At 36.8% G+C, this 12,734-nt stretch overlaps 3 protein-coding genes and 1 non-coding gene across 7 annotated transcripts; 3 read left to right on the forward strand and 1 right to left on the reverse strand.

Annotated features, from left to right (window-relative positions):
* Nucleotides 1-187: 187 nt before the first annotated feature.
* Nucleotides 188-1,989, reverse strand: LOC106372402 (coiled-coil domain-containing protein 25). The gene is made up of 6 exons (XM_013812607.3): nucleotides 1,732-1,989; nucleotides 1,401-1,528; nucleotides 1,139-1,242; nucleotides 938-1,025; nucleotides 739-800; nucleotides 188-635 (listed from the first exon to the last, which is right to left on the reverse strand). Exons 1-6 carry the CDS (start codon nucleotides 1,842-1,844, stop codon nucleotides 483-485), a joined length of 648 nt encoding a protein of 215 aa, XP_013668061.2. The 5' UTR covers nucleotides 1,845-1,989; the 3' UTR covers nucleotides 188-482.
* A 487-nt stretch (nucleotides 1,990-2,476) lies between these two features.
* LOC106372403 (GTP-binding protein At2g22870) lies at nucleotides 2,477-4,567 on the forward strand. The gene is made up of 4 exons (XM_013812608.3): nucleotides 2,477-3,147; nucleotides 3,761-3,830; nucleotides 3,959-4,121; nucleotides 4,235-4,567. The coding sequence occupies exons 1-4, from the start codon at nucleotides 2,631-2,633 to the stop codon at nucleotides 4,451-4,453; spliced, it is 969 nt and encodes a 322-aa protein (XP_013668062.2). The 5' UTR covers nucleotides 2,477-2,630; the 3' UTR covers nucleotides 4,454-4,567.
* A 107-nt stretch (nucleotides 4,568-4,674) lies between these two features.
* Nucleotides 4,675-4,747, forward strand: TRNAF-GAA. Its single transcript has one exon. It is a non-coding gene; the product is annotated as a tRNA-Phe (tRNA).
* Nucleotides 4,748-5,500: 753 nt separating this feature from the next.
* On the forward strand, nucleotides 5,501-10,335 carry LOC106372404 (protein ANTI-SILENCING 1). 4 transcript variants are annotated; one of them, XR_002654727.2, is made up of 12 exons: nucleotides 5,501-5,922; nucleotides 6,394-6,791; nucleotides 7,118-7,286; nucleotides 7,379-8,205; nucleotides 8,479-8,511; nucleotides 8,838-8,930; nucleotides 9,029-9,107; nucleotides 9,196-9,286; nucleotides 9,463-9,559; nucleotides 9,660-9,776; nucleotides 9,907-10,062; nucleotides 10,168-10,335. XR_002654727.2 is itself a non-coding variant. In XM_022693610.2 (11 exons), the coding sequence occupies exons 2-11, from the start codon at nucleotides 6,417-6,419 to the stop codon at nucleotides 9,961-9,963; spliced, it is 1,938 nt and encodes a 645-aa protein (XP_022549331.2). In that variant the 5' UTR covers nucleotides 5,502-5,922; nucleotides 6,368-6,416; the 3' UTR covers nucleotides 9,964-10,126. The 4 variants fall into 4 exon arrangements, 1 of the variants encoding a protein (XP_022549331.2); XR_002654726.2 differs by having other exon boundaries at nucleotides 5,501-5,918; nucleotides 6,368-6,791; XR_002654725.2 differs by having other exon boundaries at nucleotides 5,503-5,922; nucleotides 6,368-6,791.
* Nucleotides 10,336-12,734: the final 2,399 nt, after the last annotated feature.

Consider the following 12,734-nt stretch of genomic DNA (forward strand, 5'->3'; position numbering starts at 1 on the left):
AACGTTGGGGCCACTGTCTGTAATTATTTCAAATCATGTGTTAACGCTGATAGCTGCCTAATCCTTATAAAGATACTAAAATTTCAAAAAAATATATGATAAAATGGCCGTCTAAATATTGGCAATTTGTTGATTAATATGAAAAGCAGGTGTTTATACCTGTGTAAATTAATTTTGGGATCAAAAGAATAAAAAGTAAAAACTATTAGGGTGGTAAAATGATTTTCAACAAACACAGCAAGGTTAGGTAGAGTAAACCATGGTCGCACCAGCTCACTGGCTCACCTGCGTTATATATATCATAATGCTCTCTGTTTTTCTCACGACTCAGATTCAATCCTCTGAAGACTTTTTGAAACAAAAGGGCAATTCATCATCATTATAACTCTTAAGGCTAATAGAAGAACTTGATAAACCTTCTTTGAAGGACAGCACCAGCAGAACGTTACCGACTTGTTTTCTCTGATTTCTTCAGGGATCTTTTACATGAAATCATCTTCGAGCTCTTGAATAGACTTGTTGCTTGAAGCAATGTCTTTGTTGGATGTCATTTTGTCAGTTACCATTAATCCCTTGTAACTCCTCATGTCTGCTTGCCTCTCCTTCTCCAGCCTCTCTATATCTTCACGTTTCTTCTGCAATATCACAAAAAAAAACAACGAGGATTTGAGTCAAATTCCTAATCAGTATACTTTCCACAGATTAAGAAAATGACAAAGGACCAAAACAGAAACTAACCTTCTCCCTCAGGTGTTCTTTCCTCTCAGCTCTTTCAGCAGCATTCACTGCTTCCCTCTCAGCTTCATTATGAAACAACTATACAATTTAATATATTTTAAAGTTACACAAGCTGAAAAGGCTATAGCCACTTAAACGACACTTCATATGCAAGAAAGTTGAACGAACAAGAAGGATGTATGCATGATCGAAGAGTTACCTCTCAGATCAGGGGTTCTCTCAACTTTTGTTTTGTTCAACCTGTTAATTATGTCATTAACTCGCTTCTCCACTCTGATAGTCCGGACCTTAAAGAAACACACAATATCTTTTAGGTACCATGATTCCTTTGCAACCATTCTTAAGCAGTTTTCTTGTATGCACAACAAAAAAAAAATTCCGGAGAGATGAAGAAGCTTACCATCTTTGAATTGTGGAAGCCAACTTGACCAACATCCATGGAGGCAGTCTTCTTCAAGTTGGACCAAGGAGTGTACACAACATCGACGTTGTTCACCTTATTGCCTGACACATAATCCCAGACACACCAGTGGGTAAGAAAACAGTATATACCCTATATGTGCCCTCTAAAACTGAGAAATGGGAATAAAATGATACTCCAAGACTTATGGTTATGTAACTGTCAAGTTCACGACAAGTAGAAAAAGGCTTCAAGGTTATACCTTGAATGGAATTAGCTTTCACAAGCTGAGCACAATCCTCCAGCACACCTACATTAATGTCATCAAAGCCTTGGCCTTTATGCAGCCTCAAGTAAACGTGAGCTGACGACATCTTATCAACGTGAAACCTTCATCAGATACAAAACAAGAATATTATCAAATTAAAAGGTTAAAAAAAATATATTCTTCCAAAATGATTCCCATTTTCACCACATGAATCAATCTACAATATATCATGAAAGGAACCAAGATCGAAATTCGATCAAACCATACTTAAATTAACACCAAAAATAATCAATCATCGAAATAAATAAAGAATATTATCGCTTACCAGACGTCTTCGGGGAAGCCGTACTTGATGAGCTCCTCGTTCTCGAACTTATCGAGCCCCATGAAGATGGTGTAGTCCCCAGCATCTGGTCGTGCCTTGAAGTAGAACACCATCGCTTCGATTGAGACACGAATAGAGATCGAATATAGGGTTTGGGTTTCCCCCTCTCTCTCACTTCCTTATCCTCCCCTACAAGATTCGACAATGAAAGAATCGTAACCACTCGAGATCATACAAAAACGCAAGCAAAAAAAAAGAAACACTTTTTTCTCCGACGTCTGTATAAAAACTAAATTTACAGAAGTAACCTTCATTTTTGTAAGTATAACGAATGAGGCCCAAAACTTTTTTTATTTCATTTATTGAGTCAATTTCACAAGAGACTGGGATTACATTGCAATGTCTCTGGATTCTGTTCGAGATGATTTGTTGTAACAGGGTCAACTGAAGCTGAAAGTTCCACGTCTAAGGATAATAAAGTACCACTCTATAAGTAACCGATAGGGAAGAATCGACATAAAGCAAAGTTAAAGGAGAATTCTTTGCACCACGTGCAAGTTTATCCGTCAAGATGTTTTGTGTTCTTGATATATATCTGATTTGGAACTCGGGAAAGAAAATTTTATTGCGGTTGAATTTATAACATAAAAAATAGTACTAAATTGATACAATCTTAGAAATAGAGTGGCAGAACTGTAAATAAGAAAAATTCTCGCCCAGCCACCACAAAACGATGCGTTTTGCTGTGGATATTTTTCTTCAACCTGCGCCTCCTTCTTCTCACTCATCAGCTTCATCCGTAAGCTCTCTCCTTGAACATCCATGGCTGCTCTCAGAATCTAGAGAGAGAGAGAAAAGAAGCACATACGACTCTGCTGATATAAGAAAGCAAATCAGACATGATCTTATCTCAGCTTCCGAGATTTCATCTCTCCATCTTCACGAAACCCCCTTCCTCCTCTCTCTCTTCTCCCCATTTCAATTTCCTAAACCACCGGTCTAACCCACCGGTTTCACTAGCCAGAACCATTTTCTCCTTCGCGCCCAAATCAAATCTCGCCACCGTCGAGCCCATACCACTCCCGGTGGTCTCGGATTCATCCGATATGGACGAAGCTCCCGTGGAGATTTCGCTCGACAAGCTTTTTATCCCGCCGGAGACGGACATCTCCGGGGACGACCCGTCGAGTCTGACGGCTAGGATTCTGAAGGGCTCGAACATAGTGCTCAGCAGGTACGCGAGGGACGCGCAGGTGGCTCAGGCCGACTACGTGAAGAGCAGTGTGAGGACGGAGGATTGTCCGGCCGATGGGCTGCCGGAGTTTGCGCTGGTCGGGAGATCCAATGTTGGGAAATCTTCGCTGCTCAATTCGTTGGTGAGGAGGAAACGACTTGCCTTGACCTCTAAGAAACCTGGTATGATGAGCTCGTCATGATCATTCTGCTAGTTTGTGATTCTCATATAGAATCCCATTTGTCGATCAAAAAAGTTTTCACCTTTGGCCTGCGTTTTGTATTCTCTAGATTTTGATTTTGTGGGGCTGCTTAGAGTTTAGATATTTTAAGAGGGAAAGTGGGCTTTTCCGGTTGAAATGTCATGTGAGATTAATTGAGTTGTGGTTGAAGGACACAGGGGTATACTCAGTTCGTAGTGTTAGAGTTGGTAAAGAAATTAGGAGAGTTCAGTTTTGTTTGTGTGTAGGATCGACATTGGTTCCTAGTACTTGTGAAGATAAGACTAATGTTTATTAGGGGAAGTGATAGTCATCTAGATCTTCCCAGCTTGCCTTGAGTGGTTAAAAGATGTTATTTGTGGAAGTATTTCAATGGGAAGAATTTCAAGATCAATTAAAAGCTTTTTTTGAGTAAATATTGTCGTATACTCATTCCCTTAGAAGAGTTATTTGCGAGAATTTATTTTCTTTTGCTCCATAGTATCTAAAAATGAAGCTTTCTCTTGGTTATTCAAATCTAAACATAAGCAGACTTTGGTTTTATAGTAACTCTTGGTGGCTTATTCTTCATGTAGGAAAGACGCAATGCATTAATCATTTCCGGATCAACGACAATTGGTACCTGGTAGATTTACCTGGCTACGGGTAAGTTTTAGTTTATATCACACTTCAATCATACTTTCGTTTTGTCTAATAACAGTTACAGTTTCTGTCCTAGAAGTTTCCAAGACGTTAGCTACAGAAAATGAAGTTGATGCATTTGATATTGGCAGGTATGCATCAGCACCGCATGAACTCAAACAAGACTGGAACACATTCACCAAAGACTATTTCCTCAACCGATCAACGTTAGTCTCAGTGTTTTTGCTAGTTGATGCCAGCATTCCTCCAAAGCAAATCGATCTGGACTACGCTAGTTGGCTTGGTCAAAACCAGGTATAAAAAGAAAAGGATAAACCCATTAGTTGTTCAACATGATGAATATATTTTTACTAGTTTTGGCATGTCTTTGTGGAATGATGAATTATTGTTATCTATAATAATCTCAGGTTCCAATGACTATGGTGTTCACGAAATGCGACAAGAGGAAGAAGAAGAAAAACGGAGGGAAGAGACCAGAGGAGAATATAAAGGAGTTCCAAGATTTGATCCAAGGATTCTTTGAGACAACGCCACCATGGATTATGACCAGCAGTGTGACTAATCAAGGTCGGGACGAGATATTGTTGCATATGGCTCAGCTAAGAAACTACTGGCTTAAACACTAAGTACCAGTTTATCTTTTGTAAGAAAGGAGACATATATAATTAAAAAAAACAACAACAAAACAGTGTAGCAGTTCTTTTGCAAGTTTTTTATTAATGCAATGCTAATATTTTCTTTTTGTACTACGTAAAACTGCAATTCGTCAAGTGCTCTTCACTACTTATTTAATTATTAAAAACAATATAGTGTTTATATAAGATAATGTAGCACTGATTAACAACTTGCGGGGATAGCTCAGTTGGGAGAGCGTCAGACTGAAGATCTGAAGGTCGCGTGTTCGATCCACGCTCACCGCAAATTTTTTTTTTTTAATTTCTTAAACCGGTGACGTTTAGCCCATATTAAAAGAAACTCACCTCTTCAGAACTTCTAGGCTTTTGGTTCAAAGTCCATATAACAAGAGCTAAGGATCTCTAAACCCAATTATTATCTATCTATCTATATATTCTATACTATTAAACCGGAATCCCTAAAGATTATGCTCTTAGATTTAGAGATATTTACAATAATATGTTATTACCGTTTAATTAAATAAAAATTGAATATTTTCTATATATTGTATATAGTAAATAATACTTTCCATTTTTTATAATAATAATTCAAGAAAAAGTCCAGATTATAAAATATCTCGCTTAAATGATTAGGATTATCGCCAATATCCGTCTCGATGCTATATGTATACTTGTATACTTAAAGCCATGTTTGTCCAGTTATAGAAATGACATGCTTTTGATCGCCGAATTTAACAGCGTCATCTATTTTAAAAATCCGAAGTCAACTTTCAGTCGCTAGCGTCTATTTCTCTCTCATCGGTGTGCTGCTATGTTTTATTTCTGGTTGTTTGTCGCTGCCGACGCATCTTGTTACCGAACAGAGCTTATATCTAAACAAAACACGTATTTTCTCTAATATTTTTTGAAATAATCAACCAAAAATATACCTGTCATTTCAAACGGCGGATCAAAGTCTAGTAAAATATTAAAACCCCCGACGAAGATAAGACAGACGTATTATGTATCTTCTGTCTGAAAAAAGGCACATCTTACCGGTCGATCAAACCGTTTCAGGTTTACGATTAATCACTCAAAAAAAGGAAATTTTGATTAACCTAATTATTTCGTCACAGCTCTCTTTTAAAAATCATAAGTAGATGAAAAATCCCCAGACAAAAAAAAAGAATAGGCGCTCTCATCGATTTCACGAACTGTGTCTCCTCTACAAAATCGAATACCAAGAGGAGGAGGAGAGATACGATTTGAATTATATATATATTTCTAAAAATTGAGGGAAGGATGAAGTGGCGCAACTGCTGGTGAACGAGAAATTAGGGTTCTTCTGGTTCTCTCTCGGCGATAACCGGAGCCTCTCGCTCTAATCGGACTCAGCTTGCTCTGATTTTCGAGCATTGGTTTATAGGGTTCGATCGTCTTTTCGGAAAGCTACAAACTTTTGATTTTGGCCAGTGAAGTAGGTAAAAGTTTTTTTTTTTATTTGTTCATCTAAGTCTACTTTGTTGATCAATCGTTTTTATTTTTGTTCCTGGACTTGCATGACATTGTTGTTACTATACATTGTGCATTTTCATTCCTTTGGCACATTGTTTCAGTGTATTTGATGGTAGCTTTTGTTTAATGCACATAGTGGATTGACTGATAGAGAGTTGGTTATGCTTAGGTGAGATTCATTGGAATGATTGTTTTGATAACTTTTTAGGTGCCTTCCTTTTTTATGTATCTATTGGTATTAGTATGTAGTGAGCCCGGGACAAGTGTTATGCACCTTGTTTGAGACCATTCTCGGATTGTGAAAATTGTCATTCTTTCGTTGATTAGATGCTACTATCTTACAGCAACAGCATCATATCAGATGAAATAATCTTTCTGTCTTCTAATCATTTCCTTGCAATTCTGATTTAGGTACACTATTCTGCTGCTTGTCCCAGGTTAAGAACTGCTCCTTTAGAGAATGGAAGCAGCAGCAGCAGTAGATGAAGGCTTAGAATTCAAGTGGGGGAAACAGAAGGGAATTGGTGGGAAAAAGAAAGACGTCAGATTCTACGAGTCTTTCACCTTTGACGGTGATGAATACCGTCTTTACGACTGCGTCTTAGTCGCCGATCCCAGTGAACCGGACTCTGATGAACTCTTTGTTGGCAAGATCATAAAAATTTGGGAACACACTAATAAGCGTGCAAAGCACCCGAGGCAAGTCAAGCTTCTCTGGCTCTTTAAACCTTCTGAGATGCCGCCAGGTGTAGTTGAAGGAGTCCCGGATTTGCTTGCAAACGAACTGTTTTTGGCGTCGGGTGAAGGTCCAGGCCTCGCTAGTGTCAACCCATTGGTAAACTGATTTGTCCTTACCTTTCATTCTCCATTATTAAGTGTTGAGCATGATTTGGCTTTTATGAATATTGTTTTATTTGCATTAGATAGTTTGCTATATGTACTGATAGCTGGTGCAGTGAACTAGTAGTAAATTACACATGCATATGTACTGATCAATGTTCAAGAAATCACTAGGCGGTGGTGAGGCTCTTTATAGAGGATTAATGTTTAGGTGGAAGCCTAAACCGGTTTTTTGAATGCCTAAACCGATTTAAAAAAATCCCGATTAACCTACTAGACCGAGTTTTAGAACACTGGTACTGATAAACTTTATTCCACTAGGAAGCAATTTGTGGGAAGTGCTCTGTTCTGTGCCTTTCAAAGGACGAAAGGAATCTACAACCAACAGATGAGGAAATCAAGTCAACAGACTTTGTATTTCGCAGAGCATTTGATGTTGGAAGCTGTAAAGTCTTGGATACAATAGATGATAAAATCTCTGGAGTTGACGGTACCTTTTTGTTTCATCTCATTTTGCTAGCTTATGTATTCTCTTCTGGTGATTAATAGCTATCGTGATTGTTTTATTTACATCATGTGCAGTTAAATTCATCTTTAACAGAGCGGGTAGTACTAGTAAGAAAGAAGCAACTCCTCCTATACTGAAAATTCAATTAGACGTAAATGGAAGTGCAGATAGTTTGACACCAAACGGTCTTTCAGCTTGTGGTTCGGTTCGGAGTACTGAAGATAACTCTAATGAATCTTCTGACTGTAGAGAAAGCAGTTCTGGTCGCAGAGAAGGGAAAGAAAAATTTGCAGATGAAAGTTCTAACAAGGATTCTAGTGTGCAGCAAAGCACTAGTGAACATGCCTCCAGTGAAGCTTCTGGCTCTAGGGGAGATCATTATGACGGCAAAGCTCAAGATAATGAAGTTAGGAAACAATTTACTAAACAAAAATCTATGCCTGCAGAAGAAAGAGATAGCAACAGTTGTGAAGCTTCTGGCTCTAAGAAACTATTTACTAAACAAAACTCTATGCCCGCTGGAGAGAGAGATAGCAATGGATTGGATGAGAGGCCTCAAAAGAAACAGAAACTAGATGGTTCTGCTATAGTATCAAATGGACGCAATACAAACATTTTGCAGCAGAGCGTTAGTTCTGATGGTAAAAGAGATACATGTCTTTTTAAGAGACCTAGAGAGAAAGTGACAGGAGGGGAAAGCCCTCCAGAGAATCTCAAGAAGAAGCGAGATCTTGGGGTGTCAGTTTCTGAAGGAAAAGATGCAAAAACTGGAACTGGGAAAGGTTTATTCAAGAAACCAAGCTTTGATGGTAAGCTATCAAAACGCTCTGAGGAGAAGATAGTGGAAATTGATTACAGAAGAGATTATCAAGTAACTGAAGTGACCCCAAAGCCGGATGCTGTAAGTTTATATTTATTATTATGCGATTCATGTTATATGACCTATTGTAGATTGGTTTGTCACTGGCTGTTTCGTGAGATTTGAGACAAGACTGTGTGTTGAATGTAAAATCTTTAGATGCAAGGATATGGTTTTTTTTTGCAAGAAACCGTGACTAATAGTTGCAGTTTTGTTTTATAGTTTCATTTTGTAGAGTTGTAGTGATGTTCTGTCACTCTTCATATTACTTGTTAACACAGTTTATCTAATCGGTTTTTGTTTCCTTCTTATTAGTCTCAGGTAAACAGCAAATGGTTTCGACCTCTTGTAAGTGTTTCTCTCTTCCTTCCTTTTGCGCACTAGTTCTGTGAATGGTTGTTCTTTGATGTTAATAGGGTGGCCTGGTAGTTCATTTCTATTGAATTGTTTAATAACTTACTCATACGCTAATCAGAAAGCATATGTTTTTCTTGATCGTTTCTGTGCTCGAGAGACTCGATTGTTTCTTTGATATCTGCACCTGTTTTTGCCTGGCCATTTCAGGCTCTTCTAGATAGTCGTCTGGAGGGGTATCAGATTATGTATGTTATATTAGAAATGACATATTGAGATTGAATCTGGACTGAATTTAAAATTTTGTAAACCATGGACAGCCTTGGGAAGAAAGTATGAGGGAGGCAGAGAAGGAAGAGAAACTGGTTCTCCTTCAAAACTTGGATCCTACTTATACATCTGAGGAAGTCCAGGTATTAACGATTCTTCTAAAGAGCTTATGTCATGGAAACCTCTCTTCTCTTTTCCTCTTTATATGTCGCCTAAGAAATTAATGAATTATATATTACAGGATATAGTCTATTCTGCTTTGAATGAGCAATGTACAGCGAGGATGATAGAGCGTACATCAGTCTCTTTTTCTCATATTGGTAAGCTTACCATTTTACTTATGGTTCTCACTTACTATAAATAAAATGAGGAGACGTACTACGGCATCTCACATCGGTTGATGTACAGGTGAAGCTTTGGTCATATTCAATTCAAGACAAGCTGCAGTAAGAGCGATAAGGAGACTTGATGAGGGATGCTTGTTGCTGTCTAATGGGAGGTAAAAATCGCTTAAATCTTTACTGTACCATTGATTGATCTCTTATCATCTCAATGAACGTGATCCTAGCATCAGTATAATACATACATAAGTATCTTAAGATTGAACGTCTTTGAAACCTTATGTTGGTGATGATGCACATAGAATAATCAGCTCTTTTCTGTTTTAATTAACAGGCCCCTTGTTGCTGCGTTCGCAAAGATAAATCCTCCTGGGAAGCCGTCATCATCGTTCTGCGGCCATATCAAACTACAGAAAACGCGACGAGAGACGGTACTCACTGTGTTCACTGCCCATTCAGACACAAGTTGAAATTGCATCATTCCTTTTTAACAAGTTTCTTGTTCATTTGGTTCTTTAAATTTGTTTCCAGAGAGATACAGTGTCTACATCGCGTGGTTCTCAGCCGAACACCCTTGAATTTGAAATGGGAATGGAGTGGCGGTTGCTCCGAGCCAGATCTGACCATGCCCTTGAAACTGTATCTAAGGTATTAGATTTCATTAGACAGTTATTGCACTATTTCTACTAAAAAAAGATCTTATAGACACTTAAGTCTATGGCCGTGGACCATGAACTTATATTAAAGAATAACTAATAAATCTTTTAAATCCTTGTAGCGGCAATTGGAGGAGAGAAAGACGCAGCGGATTAACTTCAAGCCTAAACTCCCTTAGCTTCATACAATGACTTTGTGTTTTCTCAAGACAGTGACTAGAGAATCTTACTATGATACTAGGAAGAATGTGTCTTCTTGCCATCGAATCCACCAACTTGTAAGCACACCTTGATTTCTTGATTTTTATCCAAATGAAAATCTGCGGGAAAAATGATGATTAATGTCATCTTGTTGCTTCTTCTTCTTACCCCGTTGTGTGTAGGATACATGCTGATGCGGCTTCTTTTCTCAATCTGACTACCCCTTGGGTATAGTTTAAGGGAGTTACTTTGAGTTGTAAAATTCAGATTTTTTGGGACTGGTAGGTTTTTCACAAATTCCATGTAAGATTACTCGTGATTAGTTAACTTATTTCATTTGACTAACTTTATTTTGCCGCCTACACATATTTTTGCCAGAATATGGAAAATAGATAGCCTTTGTTGTGGTTCTGCTCTCTCAAGACAAAAATAAAAACACACACTCTTTAAATCAATTTGACCAAAAAAAAAAGAAAAAAAAAAGATAGCCTTTGTTGTGAAAAATAATTGTCTAATTGTAATTCAAAATTTTACTTTTAATAATCAAACTTGGTTCGAAATTGATTCATTGGTTCGCCAGTTTCACGTCTTCTTGCCGGTTTGATTTCTTTGGGTTTTATCATCGACTCAACCGGCTTTGTTTCTGGTTCACGGTTGAATCCGATTTGACTTTCGGTCCAGTTTTAAAAATACTGTTTAAAACATTTTCATCGGTGAGATACTGCTGAAAACATTTGCATTAATGATACTGTTTAAAATGATATACAAACCTCAATATTTGTCATTTACATATTGTGCACTATTTCGAAGGCAAGTTAAAAGTACAATAAATTGAACTCTTGTCAGCCTTTATTTAACTTCAAAATATTAGCAGAATATTGAGTCAAATCTATATTTCAGTGCAAAGTAATATTAAAGGTAAAACGTTGATTTTTGGTGAAGAAAAGAAAGATATGCCTGTGGTGAAAAAGGTTATCACCGACAACACATCATATGAACGTACGTTCTCCACGACGTTCTCAATCCGTTGCCTGTTACATCTCTAGCACCAACCACAAAAGCCTAATCACTCTAATCAGCTAATTTATTTATTTATAACCGATCGTAAAACTAAATATCAAATTAAAATAATAAGGAATTATCAGACACACATCTTACATAACTCGCCTAGCAGTGTTTAAAAAGTGAGTATTATTGAATTTGCGTCCTAATAAAATAAAATATAACAAAAGGAATTTTTCGAAAGCCGTATTAAAGATTTTATTATTAAAAAGAAATTAAAGCTGTGAGCCCAAACGCATCGTTTTAAAACCTGACACGGACGGGTATACGTGTCGCCTTGTAATAGAATAACAGAAGACGACAAGAAAATAAGTGAAATGATCGTTGTAGTAAAACTGTAAAAAAAAAAGGGTGTTAACTATGATTCACAGGTCAGGTTACAGGTTACTCGGGTCCACGCGTCGTAAGGAGGAGTTTCCACGCAGTTAAAAGATCTCGACGGTCAATCGATGATGACGATAGCTGATCTTATTCCTAGCCGTTTCCTTGCAGGCCGGACCGTCAACGTCTTACATGTTTTCTTTTTCCTTTTCTTTTCTTTTCATAGGTTACTATTTTCACATAGCATTATGTCATCACTCTATAAATGCTATGTGATATTCATATTTTCGATTTTGTCTCATTCATTTACAAAAATTAGGACGTTAATTCGAGCATACAATGATATTCTGATGTAAGATGCTTATTAGCATATGATTTAACACAACTCTTAACGAATTTGGGGATCGATAAGTTAGCTCAAATCAATTTAACATATAAGATGAGTAATTTCTTAGGAGGACTTCATTTTGAACAAAATACAATGAATAAATAGAATATTGACTGTAAATGTATGATTTTGTCATCTATATGAAAAATAGGAAATTTGCAGTTTTAGTATTTTACACTTTGTTATGTTAGATTTGGTATACAAATTGACAGTTTAACGCCTGATAATTCTGTAATATTAGTTATGCATGCAACTGCAGTCAATTTTTCTGTTTTATCACCAAATAAAAGTAAATGTACATTGTTACCTAGTGTGATTTTGGTAGGGTAGATGATCATAATATATATGGATCAATGCGGACATGATCCTGATTTTTTGTTCTCATCAATCCAAACTGATTCGATTTTTACGGGAATACCCCACCAGATCAAACCACAAAGTTGTAGCACAACACGCTGATTTAAAGATCTTACATCCTCGTTACACAAATGAATAATCATATATATATATATATATTTATTTACACATTGTTGATGTATTAATGTGTTTTTTTTTTGAAACAGTAAATAATATGTATATACTGATATTAATGAGAGATGTAAATTACATGTATGTAAATATGGCTTATGAAGTTATGTCGAGAATAATTACTATTTGTTTTTTTTGTAACTATAATTACTATTTGTTCTTTCTATGGTTCTGTTGTCTTCTTGCCTGTTGTTTAAATGGATTTCTAGAATTGGCTAGAACTCTCTAATAAATTGTTTTGACCATTACTTCAAATATAAAAGTGTTGTTAGTAAATTCAGCATAAAACTAGAAACAAATGATACCCTTTTGTCTTATAATATTGTTATAGGGTGATTATGTGGCGACAGGGTAATTAAAATGAAGAAAGCAAAATAATTATATGTTACGACACAATGTAGTATAAAGCAAAAGTAGAATACCGAAAGAAAAAGGACAAAAAAATATAAT

This window comes from Brassica napus, chromosome A10 (genome assembly GCF_020379485.1).
Source record: "Brassica napus cultivar Da-Ae chromosome A10, Da-Ae, whole genome shotgun sequence".
In the NCBI taxonomy this organism is placed as follows: domain Eukaryota; kingdom Viridiplantae; phylum Streptophyta; class Magnoliopsida; order Brassicales; family Brassicaceae; genus Brassica; species Brassica napus.